A 20,154-nucleotide genomic window follows, 5' to 3' on the forward strand; every position below is an offset into this window, starting at 1 on the left:
CCATCAGTAAGATGGTTCATTTCTTCTGCCTTTTAATGGGACCTGGGAGAGAAAACAAGTTAAATAAACATAAGACAGGTATACAGGTGAAGCTAGGAGGGAAAGCAATGAGGTGGTAACCAGGGACCCTGAAAAGGCCTTCTGTTGCCAGCTGGTGACCAAAAGGCCTGTGTGAGGAGACGGGCAGCATATGCCCTGGAGAGGCCTCGGGATGTGCTGATTCAGATAGTAGTACTAGAGGGAAGAGGTGAGGCCAAGGAAGAGGTGTGTGTGTGTGTGTGTGTGTGTGTGTTTAAAACTCATGATAAGGGTGGAGTGAGGAGAAGAGGAAAGAAAGCAGGATTCAGTCGGCCTTAATAGATAGAGTTAGGGATTTTGGGTCGCCTTCTGTAAGCAGGCGAAAGCTATGGAAGGTTGTGAGAGAGGAGGGAAGGAAATGACTTAAGTCTGAAGAAATAACTCAGCTGGCCATGACGGTAAACATCTGTATTCCAGAACTCTTCAAGGAGAAGCAGGAGGAGTGGGTTCAAAGCCAGTCTAAGCTACATGGTCAGTTTGAGGATTGTCTGAGCTGTGTGAGAGCCTGTCTAGAGAAAGGAGGGGAAGGGCAGAAGCAGCATGGGAAGGAGGGAGGAGATGGTTGAAAGGAGGAAGAATACAGACCTGTGGCTAGTGGAAGGGACCATGCCTTGTTTCTGCCTTGTCGCCAACACCTCATGGAGGCCAAGTAAATGTGAACCAAATGAATGCAGCAGTCAGAACACAGTTCTGGAAACTCAGGATGATAGGACCGCTGAGGGGACAGCCTAGGCTTCCCTCGGGCGTGTTTGACTGTTTTAATGTTATCACTGTAGGTCAGAGGCCTGGCTTCAAGTACTGGTATGACAAGGAGTGGCTGAGCCGGGGACATATGCATGGTCTGGCATTTCTAGAAGAGAACTACTCCCATCAGAATGCCAAGAAGATTGTGGCCACCCATCAGCTTCTCGGGGATGTTCAGAGAGTGATTGAAGTTCTGCACGGCTTGCAGCTCAAGATGAGCATCCTGCAGTAAGTGTGCTGCTTGCAGCTTTGGGCAGGAATTCACTGTGGCTCTCAATCCAGTCAGGTTTGTGGGAAACCACAAAGACTGATAAGTTTGAGACCTGTACCAAAAATTCTGTTGCCATACTGAGTTTGTGGCTTAGGGGTAGAGTGTTTGCCTAGCCTGTGTGGTACTGAGTTTGATTATCAGTACCCTCACCCCACCCAACTCCCCTCAAAGTCAGTTTACATATAAGCATTTCTTTGTAAAGCAATTGACTTTATTAAGGACTACTTTGCGTGTAATTAAGTTCACTTATATTAAGACCTTATTGAATTTGGTAAGTGCATGTAACACATGTAAATTGGGACATGCTGTATGCATTTGGTGTCTTGTTTTCCTGTTTAAAGCAGTTGTGTACGTGCATGTGCACACAAATGATACACGGTTCAGAGGTCAGAGGACAGTTTGCAGGAATTTGTTCTGTCCTTTTACCATGTCTTAGCCTTTCCTTGAGAAATGGAATTATTATAGATATTGGCCACTGTGCATAATATACACACTTAAGTTTGCTTTGTGCTGTCTTTGGGTGTACTGTTGTTTGTTTTTACATTGAGTTTTTTTACATTTATAGTGAGGGTTTTTAAATTGTGGTAAAATATACATAATGCCAAATTTGCCATGTGAACCTTTCTTTTTTTTTTTTTTTTTCTTTTTACAACAGACTATCTTTATTTAGTACTGGCCATTCTGGAATTAGATATGTAAACCAGGCTGGCCTTGAACTCCCAGAAATCCTCCTACCTTTTGCCTTTTGAGTGCTGGGATTGAAGACATGTAGCACCCAGCTCTTAATTGTTTTGACTGTCTGGACTTGAATTCCTGAGCTCAAGCAGTGTTCTTGTTTTGACCTCCAGCATGGTTAGGGTTACAGGATTGAATGCCATATCTGTTTTCTATCTTAGCCGTTTTTCTGTACATTTCTGTATTGTGAAATCATTCCACAGGCATGCAGCCAGTCGTCAGACATGATTCACCCCACAAGACGGATTTCTCTGTGCACTAAATCATCTTCTGGTCCCCCGTCCTCTCAGCACAGCAACATCATTCTGTTTTCTGTCCTTATGAATTCAGCTTCTCTAGATATCTCCTGGGAGAAACCATGCAACATTTACCCATGTTTTATTTCACATGGCATAATACCTTCAAGGTTCCTCTATATTGCATTAGAATTTCCTTTCTCTGTAAAGCAAAAGGCGTAGTATTTGCATATCACATTTTGTTTATTCTTTCATAGTAAACACTCATGATTCACAGGCAAAGAAGATGAAGTCTGCTGCCAGAGGGACGGGCAGGTGGTGGCTCAGCAGTTAAGCTCTTGCTGCTCTTCCAGAGGGTCTATGTTCAGTTTCCAGGACCAACATTGGCCAACTTAGAACCATCTGTAACCCAGCTCTAAGAGATGCAATGGGGGTTGGGGATTTAGCTCAGTGGTAGAGCGCTTGCCTAGGAAGCGCAAGGCCCTGGGTTCGGTCCCCAGCTCTGAAAAAAAGAACCAAAAAAAAAAAAAAGAGAGAGAGATGCAATGGGTGGCCTCTGAGAGCATCTGCATGCATGCGTGCGTACACGTACACACACACACACACACACACACACACACACACACACTTCTTTTTAATGTGCATTGATGCTTTTGCTTGCATCTATGTCTGTGTGAAGGTGCTGGATCCTAGGAAGTAGAATTACAGACAGTTATAAGCTGCCATGTGGGTTGAAACCATATCCTTTGGAAGAACAGCTAGGTGCTCACAATAGCTGAGCCACCCCCTGCCCACTTAAAAGTAAAAGTTTTAAAAATTCTTTCGGACAAGCTATTGCTACTTGTCCCTCTCAGAGCTTTACTCATACAGAGGTTCTAGGCCTTCTGGAGCTAGATTTTTGGTGGCCACTCGTTTCCATATAGGCTCTGGGGAGTCTGTCACCCCACTGTAGGCTCTGGGGACTCTGTTAATGACCACCCCAGCAGCACCATTGCATTTGGTAATTATCAGTGCTGTCGCATGTCAGGGTTATTTTGCAGTTGACTGAGTTGAGGTTATTTTTAGGAGTGTGTGTGCCATGGCCTATGTGTACATGTTAGAAGAGCACCTTTGGGTGATTGGTTCTCTTCTACTATGTGGTTCTGGATATCAGACTCCGGAATCTTTAAAGTCAGTGCTGGTGGCTGACAGATGATGGCACTAGTTTCCAAAAGAGGAAGCCAGAAGGAGCTTGAGCTCCCCGGCTGCTGCTCAGCACCGAAGTCTAGCTCATCCACGGTGCCTGCAGCGGGTGCCTCTGAAGTGGCCTTCTAAGAGGTGTGGTAAGTGGGGAGGTATCCCAGGGAGAGGCAACTGTCCCTCACAGGAGAATGCTGATGAGAGGAGCTTTGCAATGGTGCCAGCCCAGCTACCCTCAACACTGTTTCTTTTTGCCATTCCCACAGAAGCAGGGAGCATCCTGATCTGCAGCTATGGTGCCAGCCCTGGAAACAGCACTCAGGGGAAGGGAGAGCACATTCCAGACACATCCACATCACAGACGCCAGGAGCGAGGAGTCCCCAAGCTATAGAACTTTGAATGGGGCGGTGGAGAAGCCATCGCCCCTGCCCCGGTCTGTAGAGGAGTCTTACATCACCAGTGAGCATTGCTACCAGAAACCCCGCGCCTATTACCCCGCTGTGGAGCAGAAGCTGGTAGTGGAGACAAGAGGCTCTGCCCTTGATGATGCAGTCAGCCCCCTCTGTGAGAATGGTGACGACCCCCTCTCCCCTCGCCTAGGCTGGCCCATCGACCAAGATAGGAGCAGAGGGGACATCGATCCCAAACCCAGCTCCCCAAAGGTAGGTGGCTTGCCTGTACTTACTCCTTACTTCATGGCTGTGTGCTGATGAGTCCTCCTTCTGGGCCAGCCTTCCTATGAAAGATACTTTTTTCCATTACAACTGACCTGCAGGCCAAGGGTAGACTGTGCCGTACACATGTGGAGTCCACAGCTCTGTCTTAAACAGAGGAAGGACTCAAACAAGAATACAGGAGAAAATATTCCAAAGCTCCAAGAAGCAGCTGTGTTACTAAGCTGCTTACTTAGTATGTTACCAAGTTACAGACAAATAAGGCAGTGTCCCTGCACATCAGCTTTTTGGAAGATACTTCTAATACAAACATTAAATTTGCTCATCAGAGGGCTTTTTGGTTTTTGTTTGTTTTTGTTTTTTCTTTCCCTATTAAGATGTGTACAAAGTTAAGGGACCTACTTTAGTTAAAGGTCATCAGTTCCAGGAAATTCCACAAAATGGCACAATGGTGAGGGAGGGGGTGGAGGCTAGATGTTGATTCAAACTTGGAAAAACTATAAGGACAATTTGTTTTTTTTTTCTTTCGTATTATTTACATTATAATTGCATTTATGTGCTTAATTATTAGCATGAACTTAGTCAAGTATGTTAGACATAATGTTTTCAAGAAAGTTGTATTTTTTTTTTTCTAGCCCTGTCATAAAGGAGTTAATTTCATTAAAGTCTTTGCTACTCTGAGCCAGGAGCCAGCCTTTTGTTTGTTACTCAGTTTTTGTCATTATTAAGTCATTATGTTCTGAGCTCCAGGTGTCATGTTAGAATCTTTAATTCTTCGTGAGTGTCACTGTGCCTGTCTTCTGTGAAGAGGGCTTGTGTGGTTTCAGGTCTCTGTCTGTCCCTACTCTCTTAGACTTTAGCCTTTGGATTGGCCTTGGCAGCTTAAGTGCACTGCTGTGTATTGCCAAGAGGGGGCATCCCAACTCTGCTTCCAGGGTGTGACCTGTACCCTCAGCCTCTGTCTGCCAGTCTGTGGCTTAGGAGTGACGCTAGCCTGTTTGCAGCAGATTACTTTCAAGTCTAGGTTTTCAGCCCCTTTGGTTCTGGCTGTCCTCCTCAGATCCATGGAAGCTTTCAGGACATTGCTTTGTACACAAGAAGCCCTAAGTGTTCTCATGAATTGTTACCATCCCAAATAAATGAATAAAGTATGAGATCCCAAGTGTATAATAAGAGGCTGGCAGTCCTGTGAAGACACAATGTAAAATCTCAAAGTTCTTATTCTTACCAAGGCAGCCTCCCAGTATGGCCTGTATACCAGCACCGTAGCTCCAGCACCGTAGCTCCAGCACCGTAGCTCCAGCACCGTAGCTCCAGCACCGTAGCTCCAGCACCGTAGCTCCAGCACCGTAGCTCCAGCACCGTAGCTCCAGCACCGTAGCTCCAGCACCGTAGCTCCAGCACCGTAGCTCCAGCACCGTAGCTCCAGCACCGTAGCTCCAGCACCGTAGCTCCAGCACCGTAGCTCCAGCACCGTAGCTCCAGCACCGTAGCTCCAGCACCGTAGCTCCAGCACCGTAGCTCCAGCACCGTAGCTCCAGCACCGTAGCTCCAGCACCGTAGCTCCAGCACCGTAGCTCCAGCACCGTAGCTCCAGCACCGTAGCTCCAGCACCGTAGCTCCATCTTAATGCTACTTGAGAAAACTATATTCCTGTTGCTGATAGGAGAGCTACCTTACCGAGGCCACTTTTTCACCCAGAGACAGCCAGGACTCAATAACTATGACCATAATAACCTAACTGTCCCTGACACTGCCGTGCTCTAGGCAGCCCTGGGGGTTCTGAGAGGCCTGCTTCAGGCTTGGCACTGGGCCAGCCAGAGGAAGCATCTGAGCCCGTAGGTGCTGTCCTGAGGCTGCATTGAGCACTGTGAGTGGCAGTGGGAGAATGGGAGCAGCAACTGCTTTTTCAGAGGGGTCTAAATGCTGGTTAGTTGGAGAAAAACTGACTGTCTTTGCTCAGTGATTTAAACGTGATTGCATGCCCAGGTGAGGGAATGCATTCCCAAGAAGGTCTTGCTAGAAGAAACCCCTGCTCGGAAGCTGCTGGACAGAGGTGGAGAAGGGCTGGTGAGCTCTCAGCACCAGTGGCAGTTTAACCTGCTGACACATGTGGAGTCTCTTCAGGATGAAGTAACACATCGGATGGACTCCATTGAGAAGGAGCTGGACGGTAGGGTCCCTTTCTTGGCATCAGTCTTGAGCTTCCCCTCTGAAGCCTTCTGAAGTTCATAGCCTGGCTATCCAGGGACAGCTGTCTTCTTGCCTCTTCAGTCCCCATCTCACCTAGTTCTCTCCTTAGTGAAGACAAATGTAACTTTTAGAATGTATTAGCCGCAGGGGTTGGGGATTTAGCTCAGTGGTAGAGCGCTTGCCTAGCAAGTGCAAGGCCCTGGGTTCAGTCCCCAGCTCCGGAAAAAAAGAAAAAAAAAAAGAAAAAAAGAATGTATTAGCCGCTTACAAAGTCCGATGCTATTAGGGGTCTTGCTTCACTTGTCCAATTTCTTCTGTAGTGGTAACTATGCAGGGCTAAGAATAGTTTAGTGTCTGTCTTAGTTAGGGTTTTACTGCTGTGAAGGCAACTCTCATAAGGACAACATTTAATTGGGACTGGCTCATAGTTTCAGGGGTCAGTCTGTTATCATCAAGGCAGGAACATGGCAGCATCCAGGCAAGCATGCTACAGGCAGAGCTGAGAGTTCTACATCTTCATCTGAAGGCTGCTAGTGGAAGACTGACATCCAGGCAGCTAGGGTGAGGGTCTTAAGCCCACACCCACAGTGGCACACCTACTCCAACAAGGCCACACCTCCTACTAGTGTCACTTCCTGGGCCAAGCATCTTCAAACTATAAAAGTGGCCAAGTGGAAGCTTAGCTCTGAGCATCTTCTCGGCACTACACAGATAAAGTACGGTGTTTTCATGGAAGTGAGGCAGCTGGTTGGAAATAGTCTGAGCCCTTTTTTATTCATTAAGTTCTGAGAGGAACTAAGCTGTTTTGGGGAGAGGGGATTGAAGCAAAGATTCAGAGGTTAAGAGTACTGTGGTCTAGAGGACCTGGGTTCAATTCCCAGCACCCAGATGTCAGCTCACACTGTCTATAACTCCAGGGGCTTGGCACTCTCACACAGGCATACATACAGGCAAAACATTGCACAGAAAATAGAAATAAATAAATCTTAAAAATGTTTTTTCAATATGCATATATCATGCATTTGTGTCTGCATATTGGTGTATAAGCACATCTTTGTCCCACAGCATGCACAGTATGGCAGTCATAATGTCAGCCCTCATTCTTCTGCTTTGAGCCAGGGTCTCTTATTCACCACTTCATAAGCCACCCTTGGTGGCCTGCAAACTTCTGGGAACTCTCTTTCCGGTTTCTGCCTCTCATCTCTTTGTAGGTTCTTTTGGATTACCAATTCATGCTGCCACTTCTGGTTTACGTAGATTCTGATTATCCAATCTATTATGGCCCTTAAGATCTCCCTTGCAGTCCATGCTGGTCTGGAACTAATTATGTAGATGAAGCTGCCTCTAGAGTGCTGGGGTTGAAGGCATATACTATACCACCGTGCCCAGCCTTCTTGTTTTAATGCGAATGCTGGTGATCAAATTCAGGTCCATGTAAGGCAAGCACTTCACTGGCTGAGGAATCTCTTCTAGTTTTGGGTTTTGAATTAAAAAAAATTTTTTCATGATTATTTACTTATTATTGTTATTATTTGTTTTGTATTATTTGTAAAGGTGGGCTCTAGGCCTAGATAGATGCTCAGCAAATAAAAAGCTCGCCTTTAAGCCCAACAGCCCTGATCCTCAAGATCCGCCTGGGAAAGAGTCCCACGGATTGTCCCTTGATCTCTGCAGGCATACAAAGTAAATCAAATGTAATTTAAAACAGTTTAATGGACCAAATTTGTAAATCTATGTTTGAGGATTCTGTGAATTACAGTCAAGCACTGAAGCCTGTAACTAAGGCTGTAATAAAAAGCTCACACATAAAATTACTCCAAGAAAAGTACCTTGTTACAAGCTTCAGTCATGTGGAGTGGCTAACGCACCTTTGTGGTTTGGGTCATCCTGAGGCAGAGACCAGGCAGGCCAAGCTTGTGTTTCCTATAATCCTAGCACTTAAGAGACTGAGGTAGAACTGAGTTCAAAGCCAACATGAGCAACATACAAGGATTCTGTTCAAAGAAAGAAAAATTGGTGGTTTTTCTGTTGGAGAGGGATGATGAGAGTACTGAAATAACAGTAAATGGTGTTGCCCTGTTGGCAAATGAAAGGGAGGGACAGACCCACTGACATCCAGCCTGTATGAGACCCTGTGGCTTTTACTTTATAATGTGTGTGAGTGCTCTATCCACATGTACCAGAAGAGGGCATCAGATCCCACTACAGATGGCTAGGAGCCACCATGTGGTTGCTGGGTATTGAACTCAGGACCTCTGGAAGAGCAGTCAGTGATCTTAACCACCCAGCCATCTCTCCAGCCCTCCTGATGCTCCTTCTTGACCTGTGTGGAATGTTCTGTGGTTGCCCAAGGAGTTCTTCCTCAGAAGAGAAGTCTGAGCCTTCACAGATCTTACTTCCCTGTCACCTGGGCTCTCTAAGTGGCCAGTGGTCAAGGTGGTGAGCCAGGCTTTCTCTGGCTTCCTAGAGGACCGCCATGTTTCCTGCGGGATGAAAACCTATCCCCATGGCTTGAAGAGGGCAAGAAAACTTAAAAGTGAAGGGTGAAGGGTGAATGAAGCTTGAAGCTTTTACCTTTAGGAGGAAGATTCATTTTGAGACAGGATCTTTGTGGGGTAGTCTCCAATTCAAGAGACCCCACCCGATTGCTGGATTAAAAGCTAGTGTAGACGTACACTAACTTCTTCTTTTTTTTTTTTTTTTCTTTTTTTCGGAGCTGGGGACCGAACCCAGGGCCTTGCGCTCGCTAGGCAAGCGCTCTACCACTGAGCTAAATCCCCAACCCCTGTACACTAACTTCTTAAAAGAGAAAATAAGTATATTTCACACTGCTGACAGTTATTAGGTGTTAATGTGAAGCCAATCAAAATTGACAGTAATTTAAAAAAACAAGAACAGACCTTCTCAAATTCCCTATAGATTTTCTAGCAGCCCAGCTTTGCCCTCTCTACAATGTGGAAAGCTTTGTTTTCACAGCCTTCTGGACTTGGCTGTGGCAGAATAGCAGCTAGCTTTGTGCGGCCAGTTAACATAACTATGCAATTCACTTGACTTAGTTGCATTGGCCCCTCAGAGGGCAACAACCTGCATCTTACCTGGCTGGCGGCCCCAATTGGAGAGGTCATGACATAGGTCATTCTCTCACTAACTAGAACTTTAGTACTGCCCTGTCGTGAGCATTTATATTGTCATCTCTCTAACCAAATACCTGACAAGAACAACTTGTAAGGAAATTTGCTTAAGTAGTTTATAATCTCAGACTCCAGTCCATGGTTGCTTGGTCTTGTCGTGGTGGTGGGAGCACATGGGGAGGCACCTGTCTGTATCATGGCAGTCAGGGAGCAAGGAGGAAGGCACACCCTTAGTGACCTACGGCTCCCCAGATAGCATCACCAGCTGGAGACCAAGCAGTCAGCAGAAGCCTGTGGTGGATAATTCACACTGCAAACCTTAGCTTTAGGGTTTCGTGCCCTGGAGCAGTGCTTTTTGGGGTGCTAGTATTGAGGCAGCCTGGAATAAAATGGCCGTATTGAGTTTATGGTAAGTCAAGTTCCAACACTCACTGGACTCTCTCTCTTCCGCCTGCAGTGCTGGAGAGCTGGCTGGACTACACTGGGGAACTGGAGCCCCCAGAGCCACTGGCCAGGCTTCCACAGCTCAAGCATTGCATCAAGCAGCTGCTGACTGACCTGGGCAAGGTGCAGCAGATTGCCCTCTGCTGCTCAACATGAAGCTGGGCACCCAAGACATTGGAGCACAATCCTGGCATGTCTGCCAGGGGGCTTCGCATATTTAAGTAAATAAACTAAGCATGCTGAATGCACGTGACACTGACTGACTTCAGGGATTTAGCCAGGAGTGTGATGGACATTGGGACAAAGAGACCATTTTGGCTGCTGGAGGACGGGGCACTCTTGATCTGGAAGCCGACTGCAAAGGCAGCCCATAGTCTTAGAATCCCCTTCTGTGCACATTGTTGAACGAAGCAAGTCTTTGCACATCTTCAATTGGAATCGTGCCACTGATGATAAACAAAATGAGAGCCAAAAAAAAAAAATCTAGTAGAAAACAGTTGTAAATTCAATTTGCAGTTTATTTAATTGACTTTTGAGTCAGGTAGAGGCATGTGCCAACCCCTCTGGTTTCTCTGCCTGGTGTGGCGTGTGTGCAGCAGGCAGCGACTGCTCTCATCCCTCAGCCTCACTGGAACGTTGGGACTTCACTGTGCCATGCAGTTTTCCAAGGCTGGGGCCCGACTGCTCTGCTTCCTCAAGACTTCATTTTCTCACCTCGACTCTTGCATGGTTTCACGGTACCAGGGACAAGTTTTTATGTTTTTACTCCAGAGTCTGCTGGGCTGTGGTTTTGACAGCCAAGTGAAACTGCTGAAGGAGGAGCTAGAATCTTGATGGAATGAGAATCTACAAGGAATTCCAGAAGGAAGCAGTCAGGGTCTGGAACCCAAAGGACAGCATTTTCTACCCACTTATTAAATTCAATAGCTTCCCAGTTCTATTTAAAGTTATGAAGAAAACGTTTCTCAAAATTTTTGAACTCTTTTACTGTAAAGATTTGTTACAAAGAACTTGGGAGTTATTTTACGTCGTCATCATCAGCAAACTTGCAATTCTATATGTAGTCTCCCTCCTCCCTGGAGGCTGGGGTAGCAGTTGCCGCTACACTGTAACACTTTAAGTCCCCGTCTGTATTACTTTGTGAGATGAAGGTAATTATGCTGCTTACAGTCCAGGTACAGTCTGTTTGTACCTTCAGAGAGATTTGTGTTGTCGCAGGCTCTGGTTCCATGTGTCATTGCTGTGTCTTTTGGTTGGTTTTATCATACTAGGCAAAAGGTAAGAGGTTCCGTGCTGTGAGGACTTCATTTTTTGCATCACTAACGGTAAACTTTGTTTGATTTATCCATCAACACCCACCGGTTCATTATCAGTTTTGGAATCTGTAATGTTCTAGGCTGCAAATATTTACTATGTAACCATCAAGGAGCCGAGGTCAGTAGTTCCCAACAGCAGCACCTCTAGCTGCCTTGGGAGTGGTTTCGTTTCAGGCTCAACAGGCCATTGTGGCCATAAATTCAGGCTTATGTACAGAGAAGTTTCAGGGAATGGATGCCTTGTCTAAAGATCTGTCTACCATTTGATATAAAGTGAGCTGTGGGGCAAGCATATAGGGACTGTGTGACATGCAGTGACGCCAACACAGTCCCTTACAAGAGGCTGCTTCCCACTTCTCACATTGATGTTTTCTTGTGGGAAGAAGTGCCCCAAGCGTATACATGCCATCAGAGTCCTGGGTAGTTTAACATATAGCTACATTTTGAGACTTGTATGATGGTTGTCTGAAAGGGGAAGGAACAAGATAATTATCTATAGCTACAACCGTGTGCGCTATGATGATTGGGGGCCATCGAAGTGGTTCAGTTGGTAGTGGTGCTTGCCGCCAAGCCTGCTGACCTGAGTTGGATCCCCAGGACCCAATAGAGAGAATCGACACCTTCAAATTGTCCCATGACACACATACATACACACAAATGTAATAAAGGGTTTTAAATTAAGGTTTCTCTTTTATGTAACTACTCTTGATGTAGTGTCACATCTGGGAAGCTGTGGCCTGGAAGGCGGTCATTTTGTGTCTTGTTCAGAGATGGAAGCAGAAACTGACGATCCTAATTTTGCCATGTGGTTATTACTGGGTTTATCATTTAGGTTTTGTGAAGGACATCATCTGGTTTCATTGTGACTTTTGTTTTTAGGGAAGCAAAGCAAACTCCCCATATTCTGATAACCTCAATTCTTCCCTAACTTAAAGCCATGTTGAGGGGCTCCACTCCCAGTTTGGGTCAGAGTGAATTCACCCCTATGTTGGAGCACTGGAATCTGTTATTTGCAAACAATGTTATCATTTAGAAAGATGTGCACTACCTACGTTCTGTCTGTTAAAGAACTCTCCACCTATAGAAAGTCGCCTTTGATAAAACAGTTCTGGTTCAGGGGCTGGGGATTTAGCTTAGTGGTAGAGTGCTTACCTAGGAAGCGCAAGGCCCTGGGTTCGGTCCCCAGCTCCGAAAAAAAAAGAACAAAAAAAAAAAAAAAGTTCTGGTTCGATCAGTCGTTCTTCGGTATATATGCAAGGTGGATCCTGGCTGAGCCAACATTGCACTGTGGATACGTATTTGTGTTTACGCGATGCTAGACAGAAGGCACTGTACATATGAGTGTTGCTCTCAAGCAATATTTGCAAAACATGCAAACTTCTGTATCTGGAAAAATAAAACAGGTTCTTGTTGCTATGTGTCAGTCACATTACTTAAGTATGAAAGGTTATGGATTTGGTTGGTTTAGTTTGGAGGCAAGGTTTTACTATGTAGCCCTGACCAGCCTAGAGCTCCCAGAAATCCCGTCTCTGTTCCAAATGCTAGTATTAAAGTCCTGTGCCACCTTACCTGGTTGTTCTTCAGGTTGTTCTTTGTGTAGTCCAGGCCTGGCCTTGAGCTTGAGCTTATGTAACCCGCAAATATGAAGCAGTTGTGCTTCAAATTTGAAATGATCTTGTCCTGGTCTCCTTGAGTATACTACTATAACCCTGCAAGAATCCAATGCTTTATGCATTATGATGAGCTTGAGGTCAGCCTGGTCTGCAGAGTGAGTTCTAAGACAGTCAGGGCTACACAGAGAAACCCTGTCTCAAAAAACAAAATGCTCATACCAGCTCCTACCCAAGTGTGGCTCATGCATTGCAGTGGAGGCTGCAGATCGACTGCATTTTTGGTTGCTGGAAGCAAATCAAGGTAGAACAGGCTGCTTCCCTGGACTGAGATTTGTCCATTGCTTTCAACAGCCCCAGGCTCCCTATAGACCTGAACTATACCCCTCAACACCCACGGTGGGCAGAATCCTCAGAACTGTTTGTCTTCATTCCATGCAAAATCCCTTCCTTTTGAAGAGTTGAGGATTATCAGAAGGTGTTAAAGCAGGAGCTCTGGACATATTAAATGAGCACTTGTGGTAAGTTCCTATCACTCTGCATTCCAAGCTCTGGCCATGGAAAACCATTGTGCAGGTGCAGCTTTAGGGTTTACTCACTGGTTTAAACACAGGGTGGGGACGAAGGGCTTGCTCACAAGTGTGCTTTACTCCAGGGAGTTGACATCTTGCAGAAGTTAACGAGAGCTAATCAGTGTTAAGGAATCAGAGGTGTCTTCATGGTATACAATCTGGTCATGGTCACTGGTTTGTTTTTAAGGTCATGAACCCTAAATAGTTTTAGGCAAAACATTTCTCAAATGATTAATGTGTGCATAGAAAGTTAGGAAACCCTGAGCTATAGGTTAAGGCAAGGAAACATGCCAAGCATCATTCCTTTCTGAGGACCCTGTATTATACTGTGTGTGTGTGTGTGTGTGTGTGTGTGTGTGTGTGTAACATGTGAAAGAAGAGGTCATGGAGAAATGGACAAGTGGGAATTATGTAAAGTACACACGACTTCTCAAAAGAAAACCTGAAAAAAGCTGTTCTCAAAAATGCTTCCCAGGAAATGGTTAGAAACAGAGGTTATTTCCAACAAAATTAGTGGGGAAACAATGTGTTGTCCAGTTGTATTGATTCCAACTACTGATCTTTAAGCCACTGAACATAAAGTGAAACTAGAGAGTTCATTTTCCTTGGTTTTCTGTTGTTTTTGAGAGGGTCTCTACATAACCCTAGCTGGAACTCAACTATGTGGACCAGGCTGGCCTCAGAACTCCTGCCTCTACTTCTGAGCTGAGATTTAAAGTATGAGCCACGACACCCAGCTCATACAATCCAGATTTATTTAAGTATTTGTAAGTATTTAGTAGGGCCATTTATTTTATTGCTCAGCTTCCAAACCACTATATACTGCTACCTACCTGCTGAAGCTCGGATACTAGATACTATGAAGCAAAGGGTAGAATGGAACACTAGACAACTGAAACCGTTAACAAGGCCTTTTGCAGAACAAAACTCAAGCGGGTTTAGAAAGCCCAAGGATGTGTCCTAGATCTAGTCAACAAGGTGAGAAGGGAGAGATTTCCCGCCTAAAGGTGCAGCCCCCCCTCCAGGAATAGCTAATAAAAAGCCTGTTCTTATGGGCTCCCAGAATCCTCTGGCTATCAGCTGGAAAGTTGGGCAACAAGTTCGTAAAATAAGCCCAATAAATAAAGGACAAAGGCAAGACACACCAGACACAGCTGTCAAAATTCAACTTTTATTAACTCGGGGTAGGCTGTCAGTCCAGGGAGCCCGGGGCTCCGCCGCTCAGCCGGTGATGCGCACGTCCGGGCGGCGCCGCAGCCGCCGAGCCCGAGCCGCCTCGGGTAGAATGGCCTGCAGCTGCTCCTGCACCAGCATCTCCACAATCTGCTCCTTGGTGCGGATGTCCGGCCGCAGCCACTGGCGGGACAGTTCCCGCAGCTGCCGGAAGGCTTCCCGGGGACCCGCCGCATCCTGGTAGCGAAACTGCCGGAAGCGCTGGCGAAAGGTCTCGGGGCCGGGACGAGAGGCGCCGGGCCTCGGGGCGGCGTCAGCCTGAGGCGCTGTGTTCAAAGCTGCGGGCGCGCCGGGGAGCTCCGGGGCAGGGGAGCTCATGGAGTCGGGCTCCCGGGCCGCACAGTCGCCAGCTCCTTCCTCCTGCTCGGGCGGCGCCGCGGGGCTTTGGGCGGCCTGGCTGGGCTGCGGCGCCGCCATGACTACGGCTGTCCGCGTCACCCTTTGTTTCGCAGTTACGCGCGCCTTCTGCGTCTGCACGGGAATGAGGTAAGAGAGACCCGCTGAAGGGCAGAACCCGCGCACCTCGGCGGGACGCGGACTTAGGACAGACCGCGGGTGAGCCGAGCTTACCTCTAACAGCGAAGCTCCTCAGGCCGGAAATGGAGGGCTCCAAGAATCCGGAAACCGCGTCCCCTACAAGTCACGTGAAGTCTGAGCGGGGGAAGTCCTTTGGGGAGTCCATAGATACCAGCTTTTCAGGCAGTAATGATGGCAACCCTGAAGAGCTCCTATTGGAGGAGACATCGTTGCCGCAGACTGAGGAGATGGAAGCGGAGAAGACGGAGTCGAAATCCGAGTCGGAATCGGATTTCGGATTGGAGGAGGGAGAGAAGGAGGGAGAGAAGGAGGGAGAGAAGGAGAGACCATCCATGGAGGATAAGCTAGAGGCGGAGACTCCCCAACCGAAGGACCGCCCTGGCTTGCAGGTGACCTGCGCCTGCTAGGGCAGATCCTGGCCTCTACTCGACCAGGATCTGGGGATAGCGCTGACAGTCATGGGCAGAGGAGGGTGATGGTTGGCCAGGGGCTTGTTGGAGCTTGGGCGGATGACCTGGGTGGGACAGCGGGACAGGGGCTCCGACTACTTTTAAAAAGACCTCTCAAGCTCTTAATCCTAGGTCTAGAGGCCACGCCTGAGCTATAAAGTGAGCCGAGACTCTCCATAAATGCACACACCCTGTTGCCTGCATAGGTGCAGTAAATCTCACTTTATTTTGAGGATGACAAAGTATTTGGGGCAAGATTCTTTAGTCTTTCCTCGCCCAAAACAAACTTTTTTTTTTTTTTTGCTTGTCCTCAAAAACCAAGAGAAAGTGATTCGGTGGGTACTACTTTTTAACCTTAAGATTAATAAGTGGACTGTAATTAATGATGTCCCATATGGTGGCCATTAGCTTCATACATTTACTGAATCTTTGAAGTGTAAATACCCCCGAAATTGAGATGTATTATAATGTAGAATACCCATGCGTCTGTAGGAAAAGAAAAAATATTTCTTACATATTTGAGTATGTTATGTTATTTTGTATATATATGGGGTCAAATAAACTATATTAAATTTTACCTGTGTCATTTTACTTATAAAATACAACTATGAAAATTTCAAATTACACCTACAGTTTATAGTATATTTTTGTTGACTAGCTGCTGTCTAGGGTGTTGGAATCAGCTGTCTGGAAACATCTTTTTTTCAGGGTTTCTTTGCTTCAGCACCCCCAGCAGTGAATAGTACCTCCCTCACGGTTGTCAAGTGGTGTAAATACAGCTCTGGCTTTAAAGTGTTTTCAGAGCTAGGGAGATGGTGAGGTTGGTCAGGGTGCTTGGAACCTCAGATGATGGGATGAGATGGATGGGGTACCTAAGCTGAGTGAAGACAGGGCTCTGGGAAACCCAACATTTCCTTCTGTTCTGAAAGCTGCTGACCTCCATACAATCGAATCTTCGAAGATGGCTGATTTGATTCGGCTTCTCTTGGCTTCTGACTGGATTGCTTTGCTTGGCCTCACACTAACTTTGGCAATGTCTTAATCTCCTGGCTCATTCTGTCTTCACCTGTGTCTACCTAGTTCTCTCTGCAGCCTGTATCCACACACACACCACATCACCACACTCCTTTTCCCTCTCTCTGCTCTTAAGTAGTCTCTTTTCCAGTGCTGTTCTCCTGTGAGTTGGGCACATCCTGTCTTTGATTCATTCTGTCAAATCTTTCTCAGATTCAACACTTTGCCCCTAAATAAGATGTCACTTCCAGACTAACCTACTTCCTTCTATAAACTAACCTTCCTTACCTTCATTGTTAGAGATTAAGGTGTGTGTTAAGGGATTAAAAGTGTGTCATTCCAGCCAGATCACCCAGACCTAGAAGGTCTTTGGATGTGATCCCTTGCCAGAGCAGCCATGTTGCTGAATTAAATTCTTCTATAGGTGCTTGCCGTGCAAGCATAAGACCTGAATCTCCTGCACCCATGTAAAATCCAGGCTGAGCTTGCCTAGAGCCTTAACGTGGGGCCCAGGTAGAGCTCCAGAGCTGTGTGGTTAGCCTATCCAATATGTACTTCTAAATACAACTTGAGACCCTATCTCAAGGCAGTGAGCAGAACAGTAGAGTAAGGCACCCTCTTCTGACCCCCTCACCCATCTCTACATTCACATGGATGAGGCACTCAGACATGTTTTCATTAGGTCAGGTCTATTGCCTTCAGCCTCTGGGCTACAGTTGTTGCTGTTTTAATCTATAAAATGAAAAAGTCTTGAGTGGAAAGTCAAGAACTTGAATGGAAAGAGAAATCAAAAAGAAAGAACATGACTGTGGATCCTAGGCACAATGGAGAAAGTTTATTGTAGTTGAAAGGGAAAGTAAAGGCAGAGTCAGAGGCACCTGGGGAGTCCAGAGGAGACATGATCCTGAGTCATGCTGAGGAGAGAGAGGAGGGGAAGGCAGAAGGGAGAGAGGGGAGCCAGGTGCCGTCGCCAGGAAGCCCAAAGGTACAAAGTGGGCGGGTAACCAAAATGGCTGGATGATACATGGAAGGGCCTCTGCAGGAAGGGCAGCCCAGCCACTAGGCTGTAGAGTTCATGGAAAGGGGCAGGGTATACAAGCCAGGAAGACTCTGTAATAGGCAGGAGCTGAGGGATGCTGGGAGAATCTGGTGGCCAGGTTGACTTTGACAAGTTAAGTAGGCAACAGCCATCTGTCCCAGGGTTTAAGACTTAATAGAACTAACTCATAGAAGTTTCTGTGAAAATTCAGATGGCTCCAGCAAAAGTGACAGCCCCTGGCAGATGGTATATTCTTTTTGACAGCTTACTCACATCTAAGTTTTTATCTCCATTTTCCAGAAAGGAATAGGGGCCCTGTCTTAGTCAGGGTTTCTGTAGCTGTGACAAAACAGGAAGACCGAAAAGCAACTTGGAGAAGAAAGGGTTTATTCAGCTTACACTTCCACATTGCTGTTCATCACCAAAGTCAGGACAGGAACTCACACAGGGTAGGAATGTGGAGGCAGGAGCCGATGCAGAGGCCATGGAGGGATGCTGCTTGCTGGTGTGCTTCCCCTGGCTTGCTCATCCTGCCTTCTTATAGAACCCAGGACCACCAGGACAAGGATAGCACTGCCCACAATGGGCTGGGCCCTCCCCCTTTGATCACTAGTTGAGAAAATGCCTTACAGCCGGATCTCATGGAGGCATTTCCTCAAGGGAGGCCCTTTTCTCTGTGATAACTCCGGCTTGTGTCAAGTTGACACACAAAACCAGCCAGTACACAGCCCAACCAACTGCAACAAGGAAGAGGAGAGGAGTCATGGGTGGGTTTACTGCAGAGGGAAAAGCAAGCTTCCTGGAGCTAGAGACATGGTTGGTTAAGGGGCAGTGAGCACACACCTTTAGTCTCAGTACTCCGGGGGACAGAGGCAGGCAGATCTCTCAAGTTTGAGGCCAGCCTGGAATACAGAGCAAGTTCCAGGACAGCCAGGGCTATGCAGAGAAACCCTGTCTCAAACAAACAAACAACAAACAAACAAAAACAAACAACAGTGCATGGTATGGTTGCTATAGTGGCACAGTCCTTAAATCCCAGGACTTGACAGAGGCAGGTGGATCTCCGTGAGTTTGAGACTAGCCTGGTCTATATACAAGTTCTAGGCCGGCCAGAGCTAGATGGTGAAACCCCGTCTCCACTGTAATTGTAACTTTTATTTTCCTGTAGCAATTGTTTCGGGGTCTTACTGCCTGTCTAAGCTAGGCCTAGTCCTGGAAGCTTCTAGCCTATGTGCAATCTTATCTAGGCTTAGAGGAAGACTTACTGCTGGATGAGCTCACTCTAGTTCTTTCCGAACTCTGCCTGGTTCAACCCCGATGTTCTTGCGCAGTCTCCTCTCCAAGCTGATTGATTCACTCTGGCTTCTCTCTCTGCCTCTGACTTTTTTGCTCTGCTTGGCCTCAAACTAAATTTGGCAATCTGTTCTAATCTTCTGGCTCTTGCTCATTCTCTGGCTCATTCTGTCTTCGTTTATTTCTAGCTTATTATGTCTCTGCAACCTGTCTCTGTACCACTGTCCAGTGAAAGCTGCCTCCTTCCTCCCTGCACTGCCCCTCAAGTAGCTTCCTTTCCCTCACTTCTCCTGAGAGTCGGGCATTTCCTATTCTGTCAACTCTTTCTCTGATTCATCACTTTGTCTGCCGCTCAGTTAGACGTTGCTTTCAAACGTGGGTGCTTCCTTCTACAAACTAACTTTACCATTGTTGTTGTTTGGGATTAACGGTGTGTACTAAGGGTGTGTCTGTATCCCAGAGGGATTAAGGTAGTGTGCTAAGGACTGAGCCATACCCTAACTAGAAACAAGTTTTTCCAGTAAACAACAAAATCTTGGGGTTCACCATGTGATCAAATAAATGCAACGCTCCGCCCCTCAAAAGAGTGAGTGCTTTTAGTTTTCAGCACCCAGGTAGGGTAGCTCACAACTACCGGTTACTTCAGCTCTAAGGGATCTAATGCCTCTGTCCTCTGCCAGCACCTGAATCAATATTGGTGCACAAATGAACTCTCTCTCTCTCTCTCTCTCTCTCTCTCTCTCTCTCTCTCTCTCTCTCCTCTTCTCTGTCTCTCTCATATATACACACAAAGACACTTAAAATTGGGGTTGGGGATTTAGCTCAGTGGTAGAGCGCTTAGGCCCTGGGTTCGGTCCTCAGCTCCGAAAAGAAGGAAAAAAAAAAAAAAAGACACTTAAAATTTAAAATAAAAAAAAAAAAAAGATAAAGTTTGAGGTGGACCTGGAAGAAGTTACTGACAGGAATCCACTGGATTGATTGAAATACATTGTATATGTGTATGAAATTACCGAAAAATAAAAACCAAATACAAAATTAATTTTTATTATTATATTTATTTTTATTCCATGTGCATCGGTGTTTTGCCTGCATGTGTTCTGAGATATTTTTACTGTCTTTTTTTTTTTTCTTTTTTTCGGAGCTGGGGACTGAACCCAGGGCCTTGTGCTTGCTAGGCAAGCGCTCTACCACTGAGCTAAATCCCCAACCCGTTCTGAGATATTTTTAAGGTTTCCCGAGAATCCAGCAGTATGGCCTGCACAAAGCCGTATGCTGAGTAAAACGGAAACTTACAGATCGCAGGCTGGATGAGGAAGTGGGTAGGACCTGGAGAGCAGCTGAGAAGTGAAGCTGGAAAGTTGGCAAGAGCGAGCTACAGGGCAGCTCCATGTTTAGACCTTTTCCT

General features: G+C 46.5%; 3 protein-coding genes across 16 annotated transcripts in view; 2 read left to right on the forward strand and 1 right to left on the reverse strand.

The window, feature by feature from the left end:
* Phf20 (PHD finger protein 20) overlaps positions 1–14,890 on the forward strand; it is a 108,940-nt gene extending 94,050 nt beyond the window's left edge. For 9 of the 10 annotated variants that reach the window (XM_017591785.3, XM_006235404.5, XM_008762342.4 and 6 more), the window contains 4 exons: positions 855–1,050; positions 3,510–3,906; positions 5,908–6,091; positions 9,700–14,890. In XM_017591785.3, coding sequence (XP_017447274.1) covers positions 855–1,050; positions 3,510–3,906; positions 5,908–6,091; positions 9,700–9,842 — 920 coding nt within the window. In that variant the 3' untranslated portion in view covers positions 9,843–14,890. The remainder of the gene's footprint in view (positions 1–854; positions 1,051–3,509; positions 3,907–5,907; positions 6,092–9,699) is intronic. The other variant, NM_001107795.1, reaches the window with a different exon arrangement.
* On the reverse strand, positions 14,337–15,201 carry Scand1 (SCAN domain-containing 1). Its single transcript, NM_001108599.1, has 2 exons — positions 14,988–15,201; positions 14,337–14,888 (listed from the first exon to the last, which is right to left on the reverse strand). Exon 2 carries the CDS (start codon positions 14,832–14,834, stop codon positions 14,406–14,408), a length of 429 nt encoding a protein of 142 aa, NP_001102069.1. The 5' UTR covers positions 14,835–14,888; positions 14,988–15,201; the 3' UTR covers positions 14,337–14,405.
* The window catches only part of Cnbd2 (cyclic nucleotide binding domain containing 2), a 78,426-nt gene continuing 73,042 nt past the window's right edge, over positions 14,771–20,154 (forward strand). For 3 of the 5 annotated variants that reach the window (XM_063283374.1, XM_039104613.2, XM_039104614.2), the window contains exon 1: positions 15,017–15,343. In XM_063283374.1, the coding sequence (XP_063139444.1) occupies positions 15,017–15,343 (327 nt within the window). The other 2 variants (XM_063283375.1, NM_001304368.1) reach the window with 2 other exon arrangements.

Source organism: Rattus norvegicus, chromosome 3, assembly GCF_036323735.1.
Source record: "Rattus norvegicus strain BN/NHsdMcwi chromosome 3, GRCr8, whole genome shotgun sequence".
Lineage (NCBI taxonomy): Eukaryota > Metazoa > Chordata > Mammalia > Rodentia > Muridae > Rattus > Rattus norvegicus.

Coding starts and splice junctions, on each gene's coding strand:
- Scand1 (NM_001108599.1), bottom strand. CDS start 14,834: ATGGCGGCGCCGCAGCCCAGCCAGGCCGCCCAAAGCCCCGCGGCGCCG.